This window comes from Camellia sinensis, chromosome 8, assembly GCF_055761805.1.
Source record: "Camellia sinensis isolate YWXY chromosome 8, ASM5576180v1, whole genome shotgun sequence".
NCBI lineage: Eukaryota > Viridiplantae > Streptophyta > Magnoliopsida > Ericales > Theaceae > Camellia > Camellia sinensis.
Genome location: NC_138968.1, coordinates 72,365,143 through 72,386,393, shown reverse-complemented (window position 1 = coordinate 72,386,393; position 21,251 = coordinate 72,365,143). Strand labels below are relative to the sequence as shown.

Genomic DNA, 21,251 nt, shown 5'->3' with positions numbered 1-21,251 from the left:
TAAAAACAGACAGATTTAAAATTCCCTAAAATTCAACAGATTTAATCAAAAATTAATTCCAAAAAACAAAATTATTTTTAATAACAGATTGAATTCCAAACAGATCTATGAAGTTGCAAACAGATCTATGAATTCCAAAAGTGTAAACCATGCTTCTATACGAATTCAATACAGATCCAACACAGACAGATCTATACAAATTCAATACAGATTCAACACAGACAGATTTAAATCAACATAGACAGATCTATACAAATTCAACACAGACAGATTTAAATCAAAAAATCTGTTGCTTAAATCCAAAATTAAATCAAAGATTATACATTCCAAACAAACAAACACAGACAGAGATCGGGGCGAGAGAGAGAGAGAGAGAGAGAGAGAAAGGCTTACCTGTGAGAGAGAGCCGATCGGTGTGGATGCAAAACCAGAGAGTAAGAGACTGAGATGAGATAGTGAGGGAGATGAGATAGTGAGGGACACAGATCAGAGTCAGAGAGAGACAGATCTCATATGTTCGAAAAAAAACCAAAGATCGGGGAGAGAGAAACATAGACAGAGATCAGAGAGAGGGGCTTTACCTGTGTGCGATGAGGTCGATCGATCGGTCGATCTTGTGAGAGAGAGATTCGATCGCTGAGTGAGTGCACAGATGAAAATCGCGAGTGAGAGTGAGAGAGAGACCGAGAGGAACAGAGGAGATAGATAGATACAGTTCTGATGATGAGTGATGAGTGAGTGGGTTTGATTAGGTTAGGGTTTTCTTTGTTTTGGACGATCAGATTTAAAGGGGCAAAAAAGAGGTAATTTTGAACGGTCAGATCAGATTAAAAAAAAAAAAAAGAGTTTTATGCGGGCGAGTTGGGCGGGTGCGGGTCAAACCCGCAACCCGCCCGCAACCCGAAATTTACATAAAATCCAAACCGCACCCTACCCTAATGTGTTTGCGAAACAGCCCATACATGCGCGGTTCGGATCTGGTAGGGCAGTTTGGGCGGTTCGGATGACCCTATGCCCAGCCCTACATGCAACCGACTTAAAAGAAAGAGAATGCAAATGCTTTAAAAAAGCAAAGTGCAAGCTCAGAAAACAAAGACATATATAGAGTCAAAAAAGTTGCGACGAAAATAAAATAAATAAATAAATAACCTTACTTTCGAATGTTCTTTTTTGGGGGTTTGTAACTGCTAATAGTACTGGTCCGTAGAGTTTAGATTTTGTTTGTTTCCGTTTGTTGTTTTCTTTCACCTGTCTTTTGAATATAAATATATTATATGATATACATTATGATTATAATTAATATTGATTATAAATTACTATAATATTTAGTATAAAAAATCAATATATTTGGATTTTTTTATATTTTTTAATATACAAAGTGTATAAATAAAAAGTGTGAAAATAATATTTTTTATTTACGTTATATTTTTTTAATTAAAATAATATCTTTTCAAATTTATAAGTGTATCTTATTTTTTAAATAATTTTTTATAGAGATAATATGACACCAACAATTCAGTTCGACGTTTCGACGTGACCCTTTCGTAATCACATGACACATGTCTTTACAACCACAAAATTTGTGAAATGTCAAACCACCTTTGCACTCTTTGTTTTTAAAAAATAAAAAAACTTTTACTCTTTGGCTGGCCCTATTTTGTGTCACTTAGCCAAACACAATTTTCTTTTTTTCTTCTTGCAAGTGCTTCATATTTGTCATGTTGTGTGTTGGACTATTCAATATCATTAATTTTGTGTTGTCTACTATTATGTCACATGATTTGCTTTATCACGTGTTCATCAAATAATTGAAGGGAATGTTCTTATTTATTTATTTATTTTAAATATTTAAATGTGTAATTAGGTACACATGTAATCACATTTATATTTTTTGACTTATTTTATAATTTTAAATTATGGGTCCTAATGATAGTTTTAAAAAGGGTCAATAAGTGCTGTAAAAATTCAAAAAATTTACATATTTCAATACATTTTTTACACTTTTTTTTTTCAAAATTATCAATAGTTCTAAGAGTTGTTTTTTTATTATTTATTTTTTTTTATATAATTATTATCCCACAATAATGGCAAGGCCACTAATGGGGTGCTGTCCAGCACCCGATTGAATTCATTGTTTCGAAATCTATTGAGTGAGTTTGACGAATGAATGCAGACTAAATTGATGGATTGAACAAATCTTTGTTTACAATAAAAATGATAATTTTTACAAAACAAATACTATTTTGCAGAGAGAGAGAGAGAGAGAGAGAGAGAGAGAGAGAGAGAGAGAACACTAATTTTTTAAACTAACGAGAAGTGAGGGTTATGCTTTTTCTAAAAATTTAAAAAATAATTATATTTCATGATCTCTAACTTTTCCCAAGAACAAATGCTTTGCACCCTCACACAGACACCAAACTCTTTACACTTTTTGCTTTTAATCATTGAGAAAATTATTTTGTAATAATTTATAAAGATTGAGAGTTAAATATTTTAGTTAAAAAATATTCTCAAACATAAATTGTCACAATATTCTTTTCATTTTTTATATAAATTTTTTTAAAAAATTAAAAAAATTAATAAAATAACATATTCTCAAACCAACAGTCATTGAAATAAGACTGCGGATAGCTACACTAAATTTATTCTTACTCGAGTGGGTCCCCTTCTGTTGTGCATGGTTTGGTTTTTCCACTAATTCATTATTATATGCAAGGAGAGAATGGAAAAGAAAAAAAAAAAAAAAAAGGTCACTTTGCTTTGCACAACGACATTCATTTATCATTTCTTTAATGTAAAACGCACATGATATGATATATTTTTTATAAGTAAAAAAATCGTTTTATTGATGAAATGAAAATACAAATCATACAAATATCAATAAAACAAAGGAAACGTAGCTTAGCAAATCTGGAGGTGACACATGATATGATAATACAAACGAAACAAAATCTATTGCAAGCACATCCACTGATATATATATATATATATATATATATATATATATAATAACAGGTTACCAGGCACAGAAACAAAATCTATTGCAAGCACATTCACTGAAACGAGAAAGAAACTTGTTGTTGCAGGTCCCTCATTTAGTTCTTCATCGTATCAAAGGAACTGACGAGTCGGGATGCGGTTAGGGCCTTCACATTCGGCAGAATATGTTCCTTCAGTGAGAGAGTAACGAAGCTTCAGTGTTTCTCCTGCCTCCAGTTCATTACGAGGTACAAATTGAATCCATTTTTCGCGATTCAACATCTTTTTATTACCATTATCACCACCTATTGCTATCTGAAACCTCCACTGCATATCTTTTTGATCCCACACAACCATGACGGGCTGGTTGTTCTCATGAATCAGTGGTATATTCATGTCGGTTAAATCTTCTTCGGAGAGCTTCTTCTCAAAGCTTATTCATCCACTGCTATGTTATCTTCCCAAAGGTGTTTTCTGGTTGCACCTCTTGCACTTTGGATTGCACACTTTGTTTTCTGGATGCACATGCACATCATCCCACATGAGATGGCAATATATCTCATAGCTAAATATTCAACAGTATAGAAGCACAGAAATGGAAGTCTAAAAGCAAGCAAAACAAATGCCCATATCCATAGAGAACAGAGTCTTTTCACATATAGAGTCCTTCTGGCACCCCCTCTTTCTTCTTGAACATGACCTTATCTTTAGCCTTCTTGAAGTCTGAATGCGTAAACCTTCATACGGCGCTCTCTTAGAGCAAGTAACCTTCTTCTCAAAGCTTATTCTGGAAGTAGTTCTCCAACCACTGAACAAATTAGACGATGTGATGATGAATCAAAATATATGTTCTTAAAAAAAAAGAAAAAAAGAAAAAAAGAATTGAATGTATTGTATATGTGCATAAAATAACATAAACTCATCCGAACAAAAAAGAAAAGAAAAGAAAAGACAATATGAGTTTAGAGTGAAAGAGATAGAGCAAACATATAAACCAATTGACGTGGTAGATTTGATATTACAAAATTACCCACTTTCTAACTTAGAAACAAGTAGTAGTAGCCTCATTCACAGAGAGGTAGTAGATGATAAGAAAGGAGAATATGTAGAATAATTTAGAGAGAGAGAGAGAGAGAGAGAGAGAGAGAGAGAGAGAGAGAGAGAGAGAGTACTCCGGAAAAAATCCCGACATAGTACTCCGGACCCACCGACGACGACACGATGGCGTGATTCTCATCGATCAGCTCCTCGAGATTGCCAACGCTCATCGGCGAGCCCCGCAGATCGTCGACCTTAGATCGATCCTCCTCAGTCTTCTCCTCTTGGGGCTTCAATCTCTCCTGATTGGTCACGAACTCTTCTTCCATCAAAAGATAGTCCTTGATTCGCTCCAGCTTCAACAGCCTCAGCTTGCACTTCGTCAGCGGCGTCACCGTCGGAAGCAGAAGCCGGGCGGCGGCCTCGGGCCCCTTCTGCTTCCGCTGCGCTTCTTGTTTCTACTTCAATCATTTATATTGTCGGCTTATATATCCGGCCCTACCCCCTCAAGTCAATTAACCCCTCTAACAATTTTACTCATGTTTCAAGCTTATCTTTATACTTTCAGCTCAAATTTTTTTTCTTTATAAAATTTTTAAAATTTTAATAAAATACTTTTAGTTGAAGTTCAAAATTTTTTAAAAATTAATAATAGTTTCTATAAAGACAAAAAGAAAAAGAAATTCAAACCCGACCTGAGCAGTTGGCCTTTCAATTCCACGTAATATAAATTTTCATTGGGATTGAAATAAAACTTGACAATAACACCTTTCATGAGACCATGAGCCTTAGTAAACTGGCTCCATTAGCCTTGCAACCTTTTTTGCTTCTCATCATCCTTTATCGCCACCTCAAACTTCCATTTCCTTCCAGTTTGATCCTTTACAACCATCACTTCTTTGCTTTCTTCTGGTAAATTAGTTGCGGAACGAGGTACCTCCAAGATGGTTTTGGTAGCATCTGACATCGAGAGTACCTTCTCAAAGCAAAAGAACATTCTTGAACTCATTCCCAAGACCTAATCAAATTAAAATGACGTTTTAATTAATTAAAAGTATGAATGCATTTGCAGAGAATAACAACAAAAATTAATCCAAAAAGGGAAATAAAAAAGGTACACATGTGTTTTGAGTTCTCACGTTAAAAAAACAAACAATAAATCAATTGATAAAAAAAAGGCCGACAGTATACTAAAGCCAAAATATAAAAGCTGACTGACTGATAAGAGAGAGAGAGAGAGAGAGAGAGAGAGATTAGTTACATACTCTAACCTTTGATTTGCTTTGAAAGATTTGAGTGAGCAAGCAAGTAAGCTGAGGTTAGTATTTATAGGGACAGTGGTGAGTTTAATTAATTAATTAATTAATTGTTTTGATGGGGTCATTCGTAGTGACGATGTGAGTGAGTGAGCTTAGAACGTGACAAAACTCTTTGTTTGTGCGTATTATTCTTTTGATGGGATGTCTTAACTAGGTTTTTATTAGTTAAAATAATGAGATTTATTATTTTTTATTAGATCGAGAAAAGATTTTTTTTTTATTAGGAAAGAAGTGGCACACTGTTAAAAAATTCTATTGATTTTTAAAATTTATTAATATGGCAGTCTATTAGAATATGTAAGGTAATTTTTTGTTTATGTCTTTTTTAATTATTCATCAATTATCTCACTTTTTCTTTTTTTACAAAGATATAGTGTTAATATGTTAATATAGTTAGATTATAACTAAAAGGGTTCGTCATTACTCTATCAGGTCGAACCTCTGACCATCCCCTCACCACACCTTAAGTTTGTATACCATTTTCTTATAAATAATGTGAAGTATTGTTTTAAAACCACTAAGCTGTCATGTTTGTGATTGTCTCAAAGCTAGTTACTCGCAATTATTATAATAATAATAATTTAAAGACGGAAACATTGCCTTTTCTATATGGGATTTGCATGGTGCTTAATACAAGAATAATATGAAATTTTTAAAGATAAGTTACATTAATTTTTTTGAAGTTTAATGAATTGCAAAAACTTTTTTTTTTTTTTTAATTTTTGAAATGATTTAAACCTCCTTTGAGGTTAATAAAATTGTTAAATTGACATAAATCTTTCTTAAAGTTTAGTTTTTAAAATGTCTGAAATGACAGGTTTAGGTTTTTATTATAAAATCACCCATCTATTACTTTACTATATTGACTATCATTCACAGTCATGCATGAATCGCACGGCCTAATTGTGAATTGAAAATCTAGGTGAATGTATATCATGTGAGATTTGGTCATTACCCCACACCTAAATTTTAGTCTGACATGGACATCTTTATAATAAATATAAAATAAAACTTTAAGCTGTAGCCTATCTAAAATTTTTCAAATAAAAAAATGTAATCAGTTGAAATATGCTGTTGTTTAGTTTTCTTCCTAACATGTGACAAAGAAAGCAAATCACCAATGTCCTCAAAAGAACATTCACTACAGGAAAACGTTGTAAATTACAGTAACGTTTAATATTTTTGTCATTGATGTAACCGTCACAATAACTTTACAACGTTTAAAAAATGTCGCTAAAAATATTAGGTGGCATTTTGACGCCTACTACCATTTCTGTTACAAAATAGCATATGACGTCATGATGATGTCATTTAAAGGCGTTTTTCCAACAAACACCATTTTATTTATTTATTTTTATTTTTTTGATTCTAAAATATAGCATAATATGGCCAAAGAATTTAACTAAAATATAACACAATACAGGACCAAAGAATTTAACAACATGTATGCTTGAGAATTTGACTACCTGTATACAAGAGCAATAGCATGTACAATCTGTGATTTGGCAAAAAAAAAATAATAATCTCAAACCACACCCTTAAAGCTGCTCTCACCAAAAATTAAAAGAATAATCAAATCAAAGAAAATAAATTAAAAGGACGTGCAAAAAAGAAAAACAAAAAAAAAAAAAAAAAAGAAAAGGAAAAAAAGAAAAAAGCAAAGGACCAATCACAATCATACTCAATATAGGAGCATGATTAGATATATAGAAAAATCTACCTCCCTACAATTCATTCAAAATTGTCCAACGAAGAATCTAGACTTTGTCAACAATCATACTCAATATAGGAGTATTAGATTAGATATATATTACAAAAAAAATTTGAATTAACAGATCCTCCCTATATCTAACCCATCTTCATCTCTAGCGATGCCACACTACAAGAATTCTCACATTTTACGACCACTTTTACCGATCAAAAAAATTTTGGTCACAAAAAAATTACATTTGGCGACTAAATATTAATTAGTCGCGAATGATCATTATTTTTGGCGACCAAATATTATTGGTCGCAGAAGGTTATATTTTGGCGACTAAAAAATGAGTTGGTCGTAGAAAGTGGTATACTTTTGCCGACCAACTACAAATTTGGTCGCGGAAAGTCACATATTTTTTGGCGACCAAAAATTTGGTCGCCAAAAACATATTTTCAACAACCAAAAAAAATTAGTCGCCAAATTTGTACTTTTAGCGACTAATATTTTAGTCGCCGTTGATTGAGATTTGGCGACTAAAATAGTTTGTCGGCGAAGGTACCTTTTCTGCAATTAATGTGGTCTTTTGGTCGCCAAAAGTTTGGGAGGGAAATTTGATTTTTAGTGGGGCAAGAATTGAAATTTTTTTGCGACAAATAAATTTGGTCGCCAATTTTAAAACGACGTCGTTTAATACCATGAAAGCAGAAAAAAAAATTAAATAAAAAAAAGCCCTAATCTCCTTGACTCTATCTCGCTCTTTGTGTCTCGGTCCGCCCTCTCCCTCTCTATGTTCTTTCTCTCAATCGGTGCCCACTCTCTCTGGCTCACCGAAGTCCCTCACCACCGTTGCTCACATCCGTCGCACATCGCCACCGCCGCAAATCGCCATCGCCCTCTGTCTTTCTCTCAGGGTGTTACATGGACAACAAGTTCTATGTGATTGGTGGGCGAAACGAAGATGGCGAACTCACCTATGGAGAATTTTTTGATGAAGCTATGAACAGGTGGAACTTGATCCCTGACATGGAACTCTCTCTCTACAAATGACCACAAAACACGCTTGAAAAAAATTCTGTCAAAAACGTAAAAACACTGTTCGATCAATGCCAAAACCAAAAGCTAAACACTATTGTGTCAATCTCTCAATCTCTCTCTCTCAGATTCCATTCCTTTCCGCGCCAGAGCTCCAATCGGTAAGTTCTTTAATCCCTCTCTTTTAATCATCCTTTCTCTCTCTGGATCAATCTTCCTCTCTTCCCAACTCTCCTCTCGAGTCGATTTCAATATGACACTATTTAGGAGGTTAGGGTCAGGGTTTGTAGTCACAGCACCGATCGCTTTTGGATTGGTGTATAACCACTGTTTTGATCTTAATTTGTTCAATTCATTTCTGTTTTTGATCGTATAGATGGGGTTTTGTGGGGATTTTAGTAGTTTGTTGCACTTTATGCTTCCTAGAAAGAGACCTGTTCAAGAAGGCGACTCTAGTGACGGAGAAAACTTGCTCAAGAAGCATAGTGTCGGTTGTTTCATCTCTTCATCGGAATCCTCCACCGAAAAATCAACAGCCACCGAAGCTAATCCGATGCCCAAGGACTGTAACAAGAGTGATAGCAGCATTATCGATAGTAGCAGTAGTAACCTAAGCAGCGCTAGTATTAGAGTATTGCCGGATATGGCTTTTGGTAATAGGAATCCGATGGATATCGATGAAGATCTGCACAGCAGACAGTTAGCTGCGTACGGACGCGAGACTATGAGGTGGCTCTTCACCTCTAACGTCCTTGTCTCTGGGATGCAAGGCCTCGGTGTCGAAATTGGTACGACTTTTGAACCTTGCTGGTTGTTAATTTTGTGTAATTTTAGTGATTAACACAATAGGATGGATTGTGTGATTTTGAACCTAGAGTAGTTTTTGACATCTAATTATGGAGTTGCATATTCTTAACTTATGCATCAGATTTGTTACATTTTTATTCAGATCATTCTTCATTTAGAGAATGGTCTAAATAAAACTTTTGAGATCACTAAATTTTCCGTTGTCGAATGGAAGTGTGTCATGTTTCAAAACGTGTATACTAATATATAATTTGCTAGGGTATTAGTATTTTCTGGGAACACAAATTTAGACCCTATGCCCATTCACCCTACTGATTCGTATTTATTTGTTTGTTAATCTAACAGCTTATGTTATTTGATTTTTGGTTTCTTTCCAAAAAGGAATCTATATATATTTTTTTTGTTTTTTGTGTGGTTATGTTGAACTCTCATATTAGAATTAAGTGTGTGATTTTCTACAATTCAACGCTTTCCTCTATATATGCATCAAACTGTTAATATTTTTCCAACTTGTGTCAGGAATTCGACTAAGATATTAGTAATAATAAGAACAAACAGTTATGAAAAAACAATTTTAATAGAGTTGTGTTCCTTATTTATTTAAATTATGGGTTTTTTTATATTAAAAAAAAATGGGCACCAGCAATGGGCATGAGATCGTGCACCTTGCGCGGCCATCTCAAGAGTATATATTAGTTACTGAAGTGTGCCAATTTGATTGAGAAACTTAGTTCTGGGTTTGATTCTAAAGGTAAAGATTTTGGTTATCTGATTTAGAATTTCTCTTAACCCTTGAGCTTCACCGTTGATGCTCACAACTGATGAACCACATGCTTAATTAAATGTTGTATATAAATACCATAAAATATTATTTTATGTTTAGTTGTAAATACCACATGCTTAGTTATGTGCTCTGTAGCACCGTATCAAATTTTGAAATTAGTTCCTCTAGTACTTGCAATACATGTTGGTTGTACAAATACTTGAAATGTTATGAGAATATAGCTGTTGGCATTTTTTGCTGTGGGCTTTTATGCAAGATCAACACAGTTTTAGTTTTCCCATCACATATTTGAAATGCAAGTTCTATTTTTTTTTTTTGCTTGGGTAGTTCTCTTGGATGGCATTACAATGCGTGGTTGTGCATGAATTTCAGTCCATGGGCATTTCATGTCGCAACTGATAAAACTGTATATATTGTTTCAGTGAAGGAATAATGCATGTAATTTCATAACCCAAAAAGTGCTCACACTTGTTTCTAATGATCTCTCATCTTTAAACTGTCATTTTTCCTTCTTTATTTTTATTTTTTAAAGATGGGGAGCTTTAAGAAATCTTTAAGTCAATTTCAGAGAGAGGAAATAAAATATGCATGAGATCCCTAAATCATAGGATTACCATCACCTGCATTAAGGTTTAAACATTTAATTTTATCTAGGTGGAGATGGGAGGTTGATGGGGTTATGCTTAAAGGAGCTTAAATTTCCTTTTTAAACTAACCATTGCCCTTAAAGCTTCTTCTAAAAGTACAAACTTGCAGAATTTGCTGCATCATTCATTTTGAAGTGTGGTTCAGAAAGCCCAAGAGATCATAAAGTTTGTTCACATTTGTATAGTTGAAGGAATAGCCCATAGGCGTGATAGCGTAGCAATGGCTTTCTCCTAAAATTGTTTTGAGGGTTATGGATCTTGATGTCATTGGTTAATGGATGATTTTTAAAGTCCTGAAAGTGTGAAAGAGACCTTAAAAATTTGTTTGAAATTTTTGGACGAGAAGGGAAAGAAAACATCTATTAGTATTTTTGATTGACTACCATAATTTTTTGAAAAGGCTTCATTATATGAGTATTTCTATAACCATATTTCAACAAAAGAAGATGGATGAATAATGACTTGGAATTTTTGATGGACTACGATAAGTTTTCTATCTGAAAAACTGATCTAGAAGAAGTAATATTTTTCTAATTTCTTTGAATTGGATAATAAAGCTTCGAACTGTCTATGTGTTTGACCATGCTTATATTTGGCTTGATTCTTCTAGTATTCAGATTTTGATATGAAGAACTCTGATAGATGGTCTGGTGGAGGTGGTGGAGAGGAAGCAACACAGGATAATAAAAAAACAAGGAGTCTAGGGCCAAAAAGACATGTACTTTTTGCCCATTGATGCATTTTGATGCAAGTTTTTTTAAAAAAATTAGTGAGAATGGAGATATAATTCATTATACAAGATATAGTTTTACAAAGAAATTTGCAATAGAAATTATCCCTTTTAGTATCTGTCCTGTTTAAGTATTGATTAGATTCATGACTTGATTTTTCTGCTCTAGAAATTTTTAGTTCACACATTAATTCTCAAGTTGTAGAATGACTCTTATGTTTTCCAGTCAACATATTACAAAATCAAGGGACTACCAAGGGACTTAAACTAGGGAATTGATCTGCTGTTTTCTTACCATTGGAAGCTGCTAGATGGCAGAGAAAGCATGTGTAAAGCGCCTTCAGAAGGAATATAGAGCCCTTTGTAAAGTATGTCTTATTTCCTTTATATGTTTGCCAACTATAATGACCATAATCTATTATATATTATTCTCCCTTAGAACTTTAGTTTTTGTTTCCATTCTACTTTCCATCTACCGTTATGAAAAACCATCCTCTGGTTTATAGTTCAATTTCCTGTAGGACAGTGCTATTTGTGCTTCACTTCTTTATGGTTTTGTACCCCCTTTGCTTTATTGATTTTCAACCTGCACTTATTATGTGGAAAGTGGGACTATTGCTTGGTGCAATGGTGATAATGCGGAGAGCATGAAGCTGATGTTGGGTTGCTTGAAAACTTTTTTCTTCTTTGTGGTTAAAATTATGTTTCAATTTCTTTTGCTCTACAACTTTTCCTGCTCTGCAAAATTTGTGGCCATTAGCTTGTCCTTTTGACTTTGCTTCTGTGCAATGCTTATTGTGTTGTGTTATGTCCTACTAATATTGTTGATGAATAGGCCATTCACCACCAAAATTTTACAGTGCTTTGACTTTTTGTTATTTTCTATTTTGTATTTGCAGATGATAACTAAATCTAAATATGATGAAATTGATGGGACTTAAGGCTTGGTTTGGTTTGGTTTGGTTTGGTTTAAATGTGATGAAATTCCGTGTATTGATTTAGGGGGGGGGGAAAAAATTTATCAGATTGGTTTTGAAACTATTATGAGAGGCAAACCCTAAGTATATCTAATTGGTAGTTTTCTTTTCTTGTCTGCCTAAGGATTGAATAACTAAGAATTTTCATGTATTTACTAATAATATTGTGATAGTTTAAAAGAATAAAAATGTAAGATCTACTTACAAATTAATCATTCTTCATCTTGTTTTCACAACATCAATGTAAACTGTGTCTAGACAAGTGATGATTCAAGCTGCTTTTTTTTTTTTTGTTTTTTTTGTTTTTGTTTTAGATGCTGAAGTCCGATTACAAAAGTGCTTTTTTTTTTTTTTTTTGGCCATAAAACATGAGAAAATCAAGGTAATTGTCTCAAAAACTTTCTCACTCTACTAATTTTTTTTTTATTCAGACCAAATGTTATAATAATGCAGAATTGTTCATTTGTACCTCGAAAAATTTCTAGAATATTGTCCCATACAGGTGTTTAGAAATTGTTATAATGGTAATGGGTTTTGGTTAATAATTTTAGTTTTTATTTATGGATCGGGCGTAATGGGTGACAGGTCCAGTCAGTTTTAAAATTCTGATTAAGGAATTTAAAGCAGTGTGCTTCAAGTGAACTAGGAAAATGCAATCTCATTTGTGTTCCATCTTTTATTCTAACAGTGCCGTAAATGAACGTCAACGTGCTATATTAGAAGAATTGGCGAAGGAGGAAATTATTTGAGTATATACAGATGGCAGGAATTTTTGTTGTGGGTCGAAATTATTATGGTGTGTTCCCGTTGAGAGGTAAATTGCTTAATGTGAGGGAAGCAAGCCATAAACAGATCATGGAGAATGCTGAAATTTAGAGCATCAAGCAGATTCTTGGACTTCAGCATGGAAAATAGTATGACAGTGTGAAGACTTTGAGATATGGTCATTTGATGATCATGACTGATCAGGTTTAAAACATTTAACTTCTTCTTTTGTTTTTTCTTTTGGTTTTATCTATATGTTGTTAAGAGTCATTTTGTTATTTTTATTACTATATGGTTTACTGGAGTGGAATTTTAAGTGGTTTTCATTGATCAAAATTTTAATAAACAACAGAGAGTCTTAGTAATTAATTTCTGCTGTTAAAGATTTTGTATACCATAAATTTCTGTTGAACAATGCATGTGGTTTAAGGATGTGATACAAAGTGTTGCTCTGTTTTTGTCTTTTCTTTTTTTCTTTTTCCCTTTAAATTAAAGAAAGTACATGGTTGTTGAAGTTGGGGAGAGTTTTAATTTTGTTGTTTATTTTATATGGAAGAAAGGCCTTTCTGGTTATATTTTTCTTCTAATCTCAGTTGTGTATAAATTTTCTGCAAAGTAGAATGAATATTATGTCATGCTAATATATTATTCATTTTATTGTGTTGTCCATGTCAGAAAGCTTTTTATGTGTTCTCTAATAAGTAATGTTTCATTATAGTTGGCTTATTGACTCAAGTATTTATGAGTAATGAATCTTCCCAAACCCACCTATGATAGACATTTTGTAATTTGGTATCTTCTAGCATTAGTGGGAGCATTCAGCAATTTGTGATCATGGTTCTTGAGGTATACAATTATCCATGTTATCTTTTTGCCTTTCCTAACTTAGGAATTGTTTGGTTGTCTTTTTTAATTACTTTTTGTCTATTTAAGAAAAAAAAATTAGATCATTTTGCTTGTTTGCAATTCCTTTTGTACTTTATTCAACCAGACAAGTTTTATTAATTGCTCATGCACAAATTAAGAGGTACTTCTATATTCTTCTAATTGCATGAACCAATTGATTTGATTTGGTGGGTCCACTTTGAATTTGAGCATTGTTTATTTATTTGCATTTTCCTATTTGATCCCATTATTGATGGTAGAGAACTACAGATCTCATTTGACAATTTTCCATATTATTTATGGTAGAAGCCTTCCACACAACTGTAATCTTTCCTGTATAGTCATTTTATGTACTTATTCTATGTTCTAACATCCACTGCAGATCTCTTATCATAATTCAGTTTTTGAGTATGTTAGCATATTCCACAGTACTTTTGAACTTGATAACTAGTTCTTATATAAGATGTTGACTAGTTCCCTTCTTCTGCAGGATAGGTAATATAATGATCTAAATGGAAGCACATATTTACACTGAAATTGATACAAGTTCAATTGATCAGTTTGCTTGTAGACATTGGATTGGATGAGAAACATTTTTCTTTTCATCACACTATAACAAAAAACACATTTTATAGCATTCGATGAATGCTATCAAAAGTAAGTAATAGCATTCGTTGGAATGCTATGTTTGCCCATGTTATTAAAAGTGTATCATTTTTAATAACATTTATCGAATGTTATTGTTGAACGCTATCGTAAATATATTATAACAATTTTTGAATGCTATGAAATAGTTAAAAGTTACTAAAAATACCAAAGGATAACATTTTGTTAAGCCTATGAAATTGTTTTTATAGCAATCTAGTAATGTTACAATTTACCATATCATAACTAACTAAGAATGTTATAATAAAGCATGATAATAATCAATTTAACATAGCTCTGGACTCCACTCAAATTGGAAATTCCAATGACATAACTATAAGAAGGCATCTGTCCTGATAGGTGCAGACCAAACCGCTAACCATGTACTAAACCAGGAGACCAACCTCACAAGTGCACAGCCAGATAAAATCATGAGCTCATGGGGTCCTCTGACCCCACTCCCCATTAGGCCACATTATTCGATTTTGACACAAAATAGCCAACCAAATCTTGTAACTTTCTCAATGTTTCTCTCTACCTGCCTTAATTTGAGGTCCTTGGAGCCTTTCAGGACACATTTTTGGCGTCACATTCATTAAATAGTCATAGTCCTTAATACGAAAAGCACATCATTTCTCACTTCCTCCTACTGCCGAAGTGATCTAAATCAAGCACTCTGAAGAAAGATAAAAAAAATGAACGTAACTCCAATTTATGTTGAAATTTGGATGATGAAAACTGTTCTTAATATTTTCTGAGTTCATATTTTCATATATCTTGATTGCAGTTACTTGGTTGGATGCATCGCAAGTTCCGGGCCAATGAACCACTGAAGGATTTTAGCGTAGGTAAGTCATGTATACCCTTACATATTTTTCTGCTAACGCTTTGCTAAAGCAATAATGAAAAGATTGGTGCACATATTAGAGTAAGACTGTAAGTGCAAGATTAAACATAATCATGAGTAGTCATTATAATATTTGTGGTAAGACCAATATAATCTAGTAGCATAATCAGTAGATCACTGGAAATTCGATAAGTCAAGAGTTGTTTAGGAAAGACAGCTTCAAAGCAAAGTAGCTGTTACATACCTGGAAATAATTAACCGCATAAGACCAGTGTACTTAGCAACTCTCCATGCTGCATGCTTATTTATAGCTGGAGTACAGCTTCAAGTTCAACTGAATGAACTACATACTGTAAGATTGTTACACTTGACATTCCCTTTTGAGTATAATGCTAATTGTTTTCCCAATCAATATTCCTCCATTGCTATTTCTACATGTCCCCGATTCCTGTACTGAAAATTGAGATAATGGTAAGCATCAACAAGCCCATGAGTCATGATCCATAATATTTAAAACAACAGCAAAGCATAATATGCCATTAATTCTTTTGAGATGCATTTGAAAACACAAACCTACATGACATCCCTCCCAACTAACCTCACCATTATCCCAATTATTTAACATTTCTTCTGTCAGGGATTTCTTGTACTTGTCTTTCAGGGAAGCCATCACTGGATGACCAACAGTATTACCCAAAGTCAAATTTTGGCACTAAATCCTTAGGCAAAGCACAAAGAGACAACCATCTGCAAAAATCATTTTCCAGCCTAGAAGTAGCAAGAGTAGAAGCAGACGACTTTGAAGAAGAATCTTCAGTTGCGATTTCCGAGCTCTTCCATGGCTTCCTTACCATAGGTACTCTTGGTTCGGACCCAGTCATCACAGACCCATCAACGCCAACATTTGCCACATCAGTTGAGAACATAACTGAAAAAGAAACAGAAGTAACAGAGAATGAACTGAAGCTTATTAATGATGAGTTGGAGAAGGTGATAGGGGCTAAAGGAGACGGTTGCAATGACTCATCTGGGAGAAACAGTCATGTTAGTACTGGAAGAAACAGTTATGTTAGTACTGGAAGAAGCAGCCATGGTAGCACCATTACACTTAGCGGAAAGCCATTGGAAGGCACAGAGACCAATGAGAATGGAACAACAATCTGTCCACTCCAGGGCTATCTGTTTGGATCAGCAATTGAGTTGCCAGAAACAACCACAGTGGTAAAGAAGGAACATAGAACATCGCTTGGGGAGCTGTTTCAGGGGACAAAAATAGCAGAGGAAAATTATGTAGACAAAAGCGAGAGGGGAGAAAAATGGACAGAAAAGGAGACAGATAAATCAGCCATACACCCCAGGAAAAAGATACTGAAGAAAAGAATGGTTCATGGTTCTTCTCGGAGCTGCACCATATCGACTGGGGGAAATGTTGACTCTGCTTCATCTGAGACAAAACTGCATAAGGTATGTGTACTTCTAGTTTAGACCTCTATTACATGAACTTGGGTGCAATGCATATCAAAATGCCGGACCCAACAAATCTCAAATTTAAGGTATGCAAACTCGGCAAAAAAAGGTCAATTTTTTTATATATTATTTTTAATATATTATGTGAGACAAAATGGAAACATATAGTGTCAAAAAGGCATTTTACTTATTTTAAATCAATTATACAACAATATATATATATATATATATATATATATATATATAATGATAGTGTTAAATGTAAATATGTAAGAAGCATCCGATGGAAAGTGTCAGACACATACAAATATTTGATTTATTTTGAAGTGTCTACCTAACATAGGCTTAGATACTAAATCTTCTGAAATGAGCACACACAGCACTGCATCTCCTAGACGTGGTTTTGTTGGTACCATTAAGATAAAAAAAAAAAATCCCCATAATTGAGGATGTTAGGAGGGATAGACTGGATACAGACTTGATCTTCTATATAATATGCACAAAGTGGCTGCCCTCATATTGAAACCCATGTTCTCATGCTTGGCATCCCGAGCATCTTACCATTGCTCCAAGCACAATATCATCTGTAATTCAATTACAAAGAACATAATGTGAAGTGTCAATAAACCAATCGGATGGTTGTCACTAAGCTTTTCTGAGTATTTCACTGAATCTGAATCCTACAGGATGCATTAGCAAGTCCAGGTTATGTATTCTCTGATTGGTTTCCTAATTCAACAAATTACTGCATACAGATCCTCCACATGTTCCGTAGGAAAGTCCATCCTGAAAGCTCCACGGCTGCACGAAAATCTCTTAAGCCTCGTAAAAATGACATAAAGAACAACATCACCTATGAGGGGGGTTTACAATAATGAAGATGGAATGCTCCCAGACGAAGATATCATGATATTTCCTCAGAGAGCCCTCTCAAGAGAGCATTAGACTCTTCAAGAGCCACTCCAACCCACCCCAAGTCACACTCAGTGGAAGCGATTCAAATGCGAACAGGGAATTCTGGATCAAAACAGATGCAGGCTGTAAGTACATATATATCTCCCATCCCAAAGTCCAATCTACATTCCAGAGTCTGGTGATTATAGTGTGACAGAGACTAGACTATGGACCGTAGATCTTGGAATTTATTATCACTATTTGGCTGCTGAAGATGTAACTAAATTTTCTCGATATGCATGAAGGGAAGCCATCCTACTTGAGGCCCCAATCTAGTTTCACACTTACATTCTCTAATTAGTACAAGTCATATATGGGTTCAGATATCATGTCCTCCTGAAAATTTGTAGCATGTAAGGCACTAATGTAGATATAATTATTACAGTGGTCCAACTATTTTCGTAATTAACCTCACTTAGTTCTATTGTTTACACTGCAGACTTGGTGTTGGAGCTGTAGAGGGTAGAAGATGCATTCTGAAGTGTGGTTATGATATATTAGTATTAAATAGTAAGCAGTGTATTATATTTATAAATATTCTCCTCCTGGATGATTATTTTCTAGCAATATTTGAGTGGTTATATCCTAATAAGCTAGAGAATGATAAAAGAATAAAAGAGGTCCCTCTCTAAATACCCATGAGTATATGTCAAGATTGAGGTCTATCCGTCTGTTAGTAAACATGGTTCAATTATTCTAACTGTCTAACTATCTAACAACTTGTCTAACAAACTTGTAACCAATCTTCTAACTAATATCTAACTCTAACAAATATCTAACATCTCTAACAGACAGATATAGGAACAGAAGCTGAGCTGGATCTGAAGCTGCAGCTGTGAGATGGGCGTGAGTGCTGCTGATATGGTGGTGGCACTGATGCCTTAGACTGTAGCAGCATAAGCTGTGACTTTAGAACGCAAGAGAGGGGTCGTGCAAGAGATGGAAACTGATGGAAAAATCGCGGCAAATTTAGAGCGCCTTTTTTGTTCAGGTTTCAATAGCATTCTTTCCTTGCTATAGTCTGTAGAACTAAGTTCCGTATGAGCAAACCTTTAACATTGTTTTTCAATTGCCATTAAAATATAAAACATTGCTATAAAAAATTGCAAACCTTTAACGTTGAGTTCGGTTCACTATTTTGTTCCTGGTTGTTTCTTATTTTGGGGTTGTTTATAGCTCTAATTGCTTGGTTTTGCATTTATATATAGGCTAAATCAGCAGATGTTCGTAAAACAGATTAAGTATGCATTGCTGAAATTTTCAGAGTTTGTGGTCCTGATACAGTATGTAGACAAAAATTTTTGGTGCCTCCTTTGGTTTTTGTGAAAAAACTAGCAGAACTCCTGAGTTTATTGTCTTGTTACATGACTAGGTGACCAAGAATTTGAAAGATATTCAAGGACCTGCCTTAGCTATTGTTCTTGAACGACTGAAGCACTCTGGGGCTTTTCAAGGTATGTTGTAGTGAAGTTTGTTGAGATTTTATTATCTTTGTTTGGTAGTGCTGTTTCATAGTGACATAATTTTTCTTTGTTCCCAGAAACATTTGACGTGGCTAAAACAATATCGATGGGGCCATCATTGAAAAATGGATCAAAAGTTGGGAAATCAAGCTCTAATGGTAATGGTGACCGATGGGCTGGAAATAGGGCTGTTTCTTCGGTATGTTCTTACCCTGTTTAAGTTATTTTCTTTTTGAACAATAATAAAGATATTGATTTTTTTCATGGTTTGGGTAGAGAGTAACTTCAACAAAGGGTTCAAGGCCAGAATCAATCATGTCTGTTCACGAACTAGACGACCATCCTCCCCAACATATTTCTAAACAAGTTCACGAAGTTAAATTGTACAAGACTACTTGGCAGTATAAGCATTTTTAGGAGGATTAAATATTTTTGGATGGATGTGTATGGATAACAAATATTAGTAGTTTTATTTGTTGATAGCTGCGCATGGATAACAAATAGTTATGTTTCAAATTGTTATGCTAGATGGATGTGACTGGCGAATGAAAACTTAGAATAGTTGTATTGTGTCGAATGTTAATGAATTATGTATTGTGTCGAATGTTAATGATTCAGTTAATTTGAATGACGATTTAAAATTATAGGTTTATTATGGATTGAATGAATTATTAGGAATTACAGGTGTATTGTTTGCCTGCTTTGGCGACCAATTTATTAGTCGCGACAAATAAATAATTTTTTTTCGCAAAAAATGACAATTGCCGACCAAGAGTTTTGGTCGCAAAAAACACATCTATTGCCGACCAAAACAGCTCTTGGTCGTGGAAACTCATTTTTGCCGACCAAAAGTTTTGGTCGCGAAAAGTAACAAATGGTGACCAAATTTTTTGGTCGTGAAATGTGATAATTGGCAACCAAAAAACTTGGTCGCGAAATGTGATAATTGGCGACCAAACTTTTTGGTCGCGAAATGTGACAATTGGCGACTAAGAAATTTGGTCGGGAAAATATCACTTTTCGCGACCAAAGTGTTTTAGCGACAAAATGAATTAGTCGCGGTCATTAAATATTTAGCGACCAAAAATTTAGTCGGCAAATCTAACTTTTGCCGACCAACCAAAATTTTGGTCGCGAATTACTTTTGCCGACCCTCAATTGGCGACCAAAGTAGCGACCAAAAAAATTGGTCGCGGATAATTTTTGCCGACCAAAAATTGACTTTTAGCGACCAATTTTTTTGTTGCCAAAAGTGTTAATTCTTGTAGTGCCAACAGTTTCAGCAACAATGTTTCTGACATCAGACGATCTATCAGCCACTCGTCTTCTCATTTCTCCACAAGAGCAATATGTACAAGAGCAATATGTAAATTTTCTACATTTGATCTCCTGTGGAACGTACTCTTTGAACGCATTCCATGGTATGAGGCTCTTGGAGCAGTTCTTCGGCTCTTCCTCCTGTATGCTCATATTACAATGACATCTTATTGCAATTTCAGTTTCTCGTTGCCCATCCACGATCAACATGTATGTGTCATCCACTGAAGAACAGAAAAGCAAAAGATCAACAACTAGAACAATTAAATTTCATATCTTTTTTTTAAATTGGAAGCTAGAAACAGAGCATTCATGCAATTATCACTACAACAAAACTGAGTTTTTACAGCTCCACATTAATGATATACAATAAATGCAAGCCATGATTTCTCACTTTTACGACTTGCTTTTTTTGTATGTTGTAAATAATTCCCCAACCACGTGTCTATTGCGTAGTCCGTGAATGCTAATAATGATGATTTTTTTACGACTTGCAATATTAGCTGTAAATAATAAAACTTTCTACAACGTGCATTTGGCATGCCGTTAATACATCAACTATGCATGACATGCGTACACCAGCCGTTAAAAATATTGAACATTTCACGGCGCACAAAAAGTCAGCCGTTAAAAATATTACACTTTTTACGATGCACAAAAAGTCAAGCGTTAAAAAGTACACTTTTCACGATGCATATATACAAGCCGTTAAAAATATTTACTTTTTACGACATGCAATTTCTATTGTGAATAATATGACCAAAATAAAAATAGACGCCAAAATAAAACTTTTGAGCTCCAAAAAAAAAAAAAAAAAAAAAAATCAAAAACTCCAACTCTTCAACCCCAAAACCCTAACCTCCTACTCATCATCATCAAAAAGAAAACCCCAACTC

The 21,251-nt window shown here is 34.1% G+C and overlaps 1 protein-coding gene and 1 long non-coding RNA gene across 2 annotated transcripts; one reads left to right on the top strand and one right to left on the bottom strand.

Moving 5' to 3' along the window:
• Positions 1 to 3,258: 3,258 nt before the first annotated feature.
• On the bottom strand, positions 3,259 to 4,824 carry LOC145796583 (uncharacterized). Its single transcript, XR_014337069.1, has 3 exons — positions 4,713 to 4,824; positions 3,748 to 3,787; positions 3,259 to 3,399 (listed from the first exon to the last, which is right to left on the bottom strand). It is a non-coding gene; the product is annotated as an uncharacterized LOC145796583 (long non-coding RNA).
• Positions 4,825 to 7,673: 2,849 nt separating this feature from the next.
• On the top strand, positions 7,674 to 19,615 carry LOC114271754 (protein LAZY 1). Its single transcript, XM_082882833.1, is given in 11 exon segments — positions 7,674 to 8,228; positions 8,444 to 8,855; positions 11,262 to 11,403; positions 15,095 to 15,155; positions 15,816 to 16,618; positions 17,377 to 17,480; positions 17,482 to 17,661; positions 18,367 to 18,566; positions 18,948 to 19,029; positions 19,116 to 19,237; positions 19,315 to 19,615. Coding segments are annotated over 5 exon segments (1,110 nt in total). The 5' UTR covers positions 7,674 to 8,228; positions 8,444 to 8,855; positions 11,262 to 11,346; the 3' UTR covers positions 17,567 to 17,661; positions 18,367 to 18,566; positions 18,948 to 19,029; positions 19,116 to 19,237; positions 19,315 to 19,615.
• The last annotated feature ends 1,636 nt before the right edge of the window (positions 19,616 to 21,251 follow it).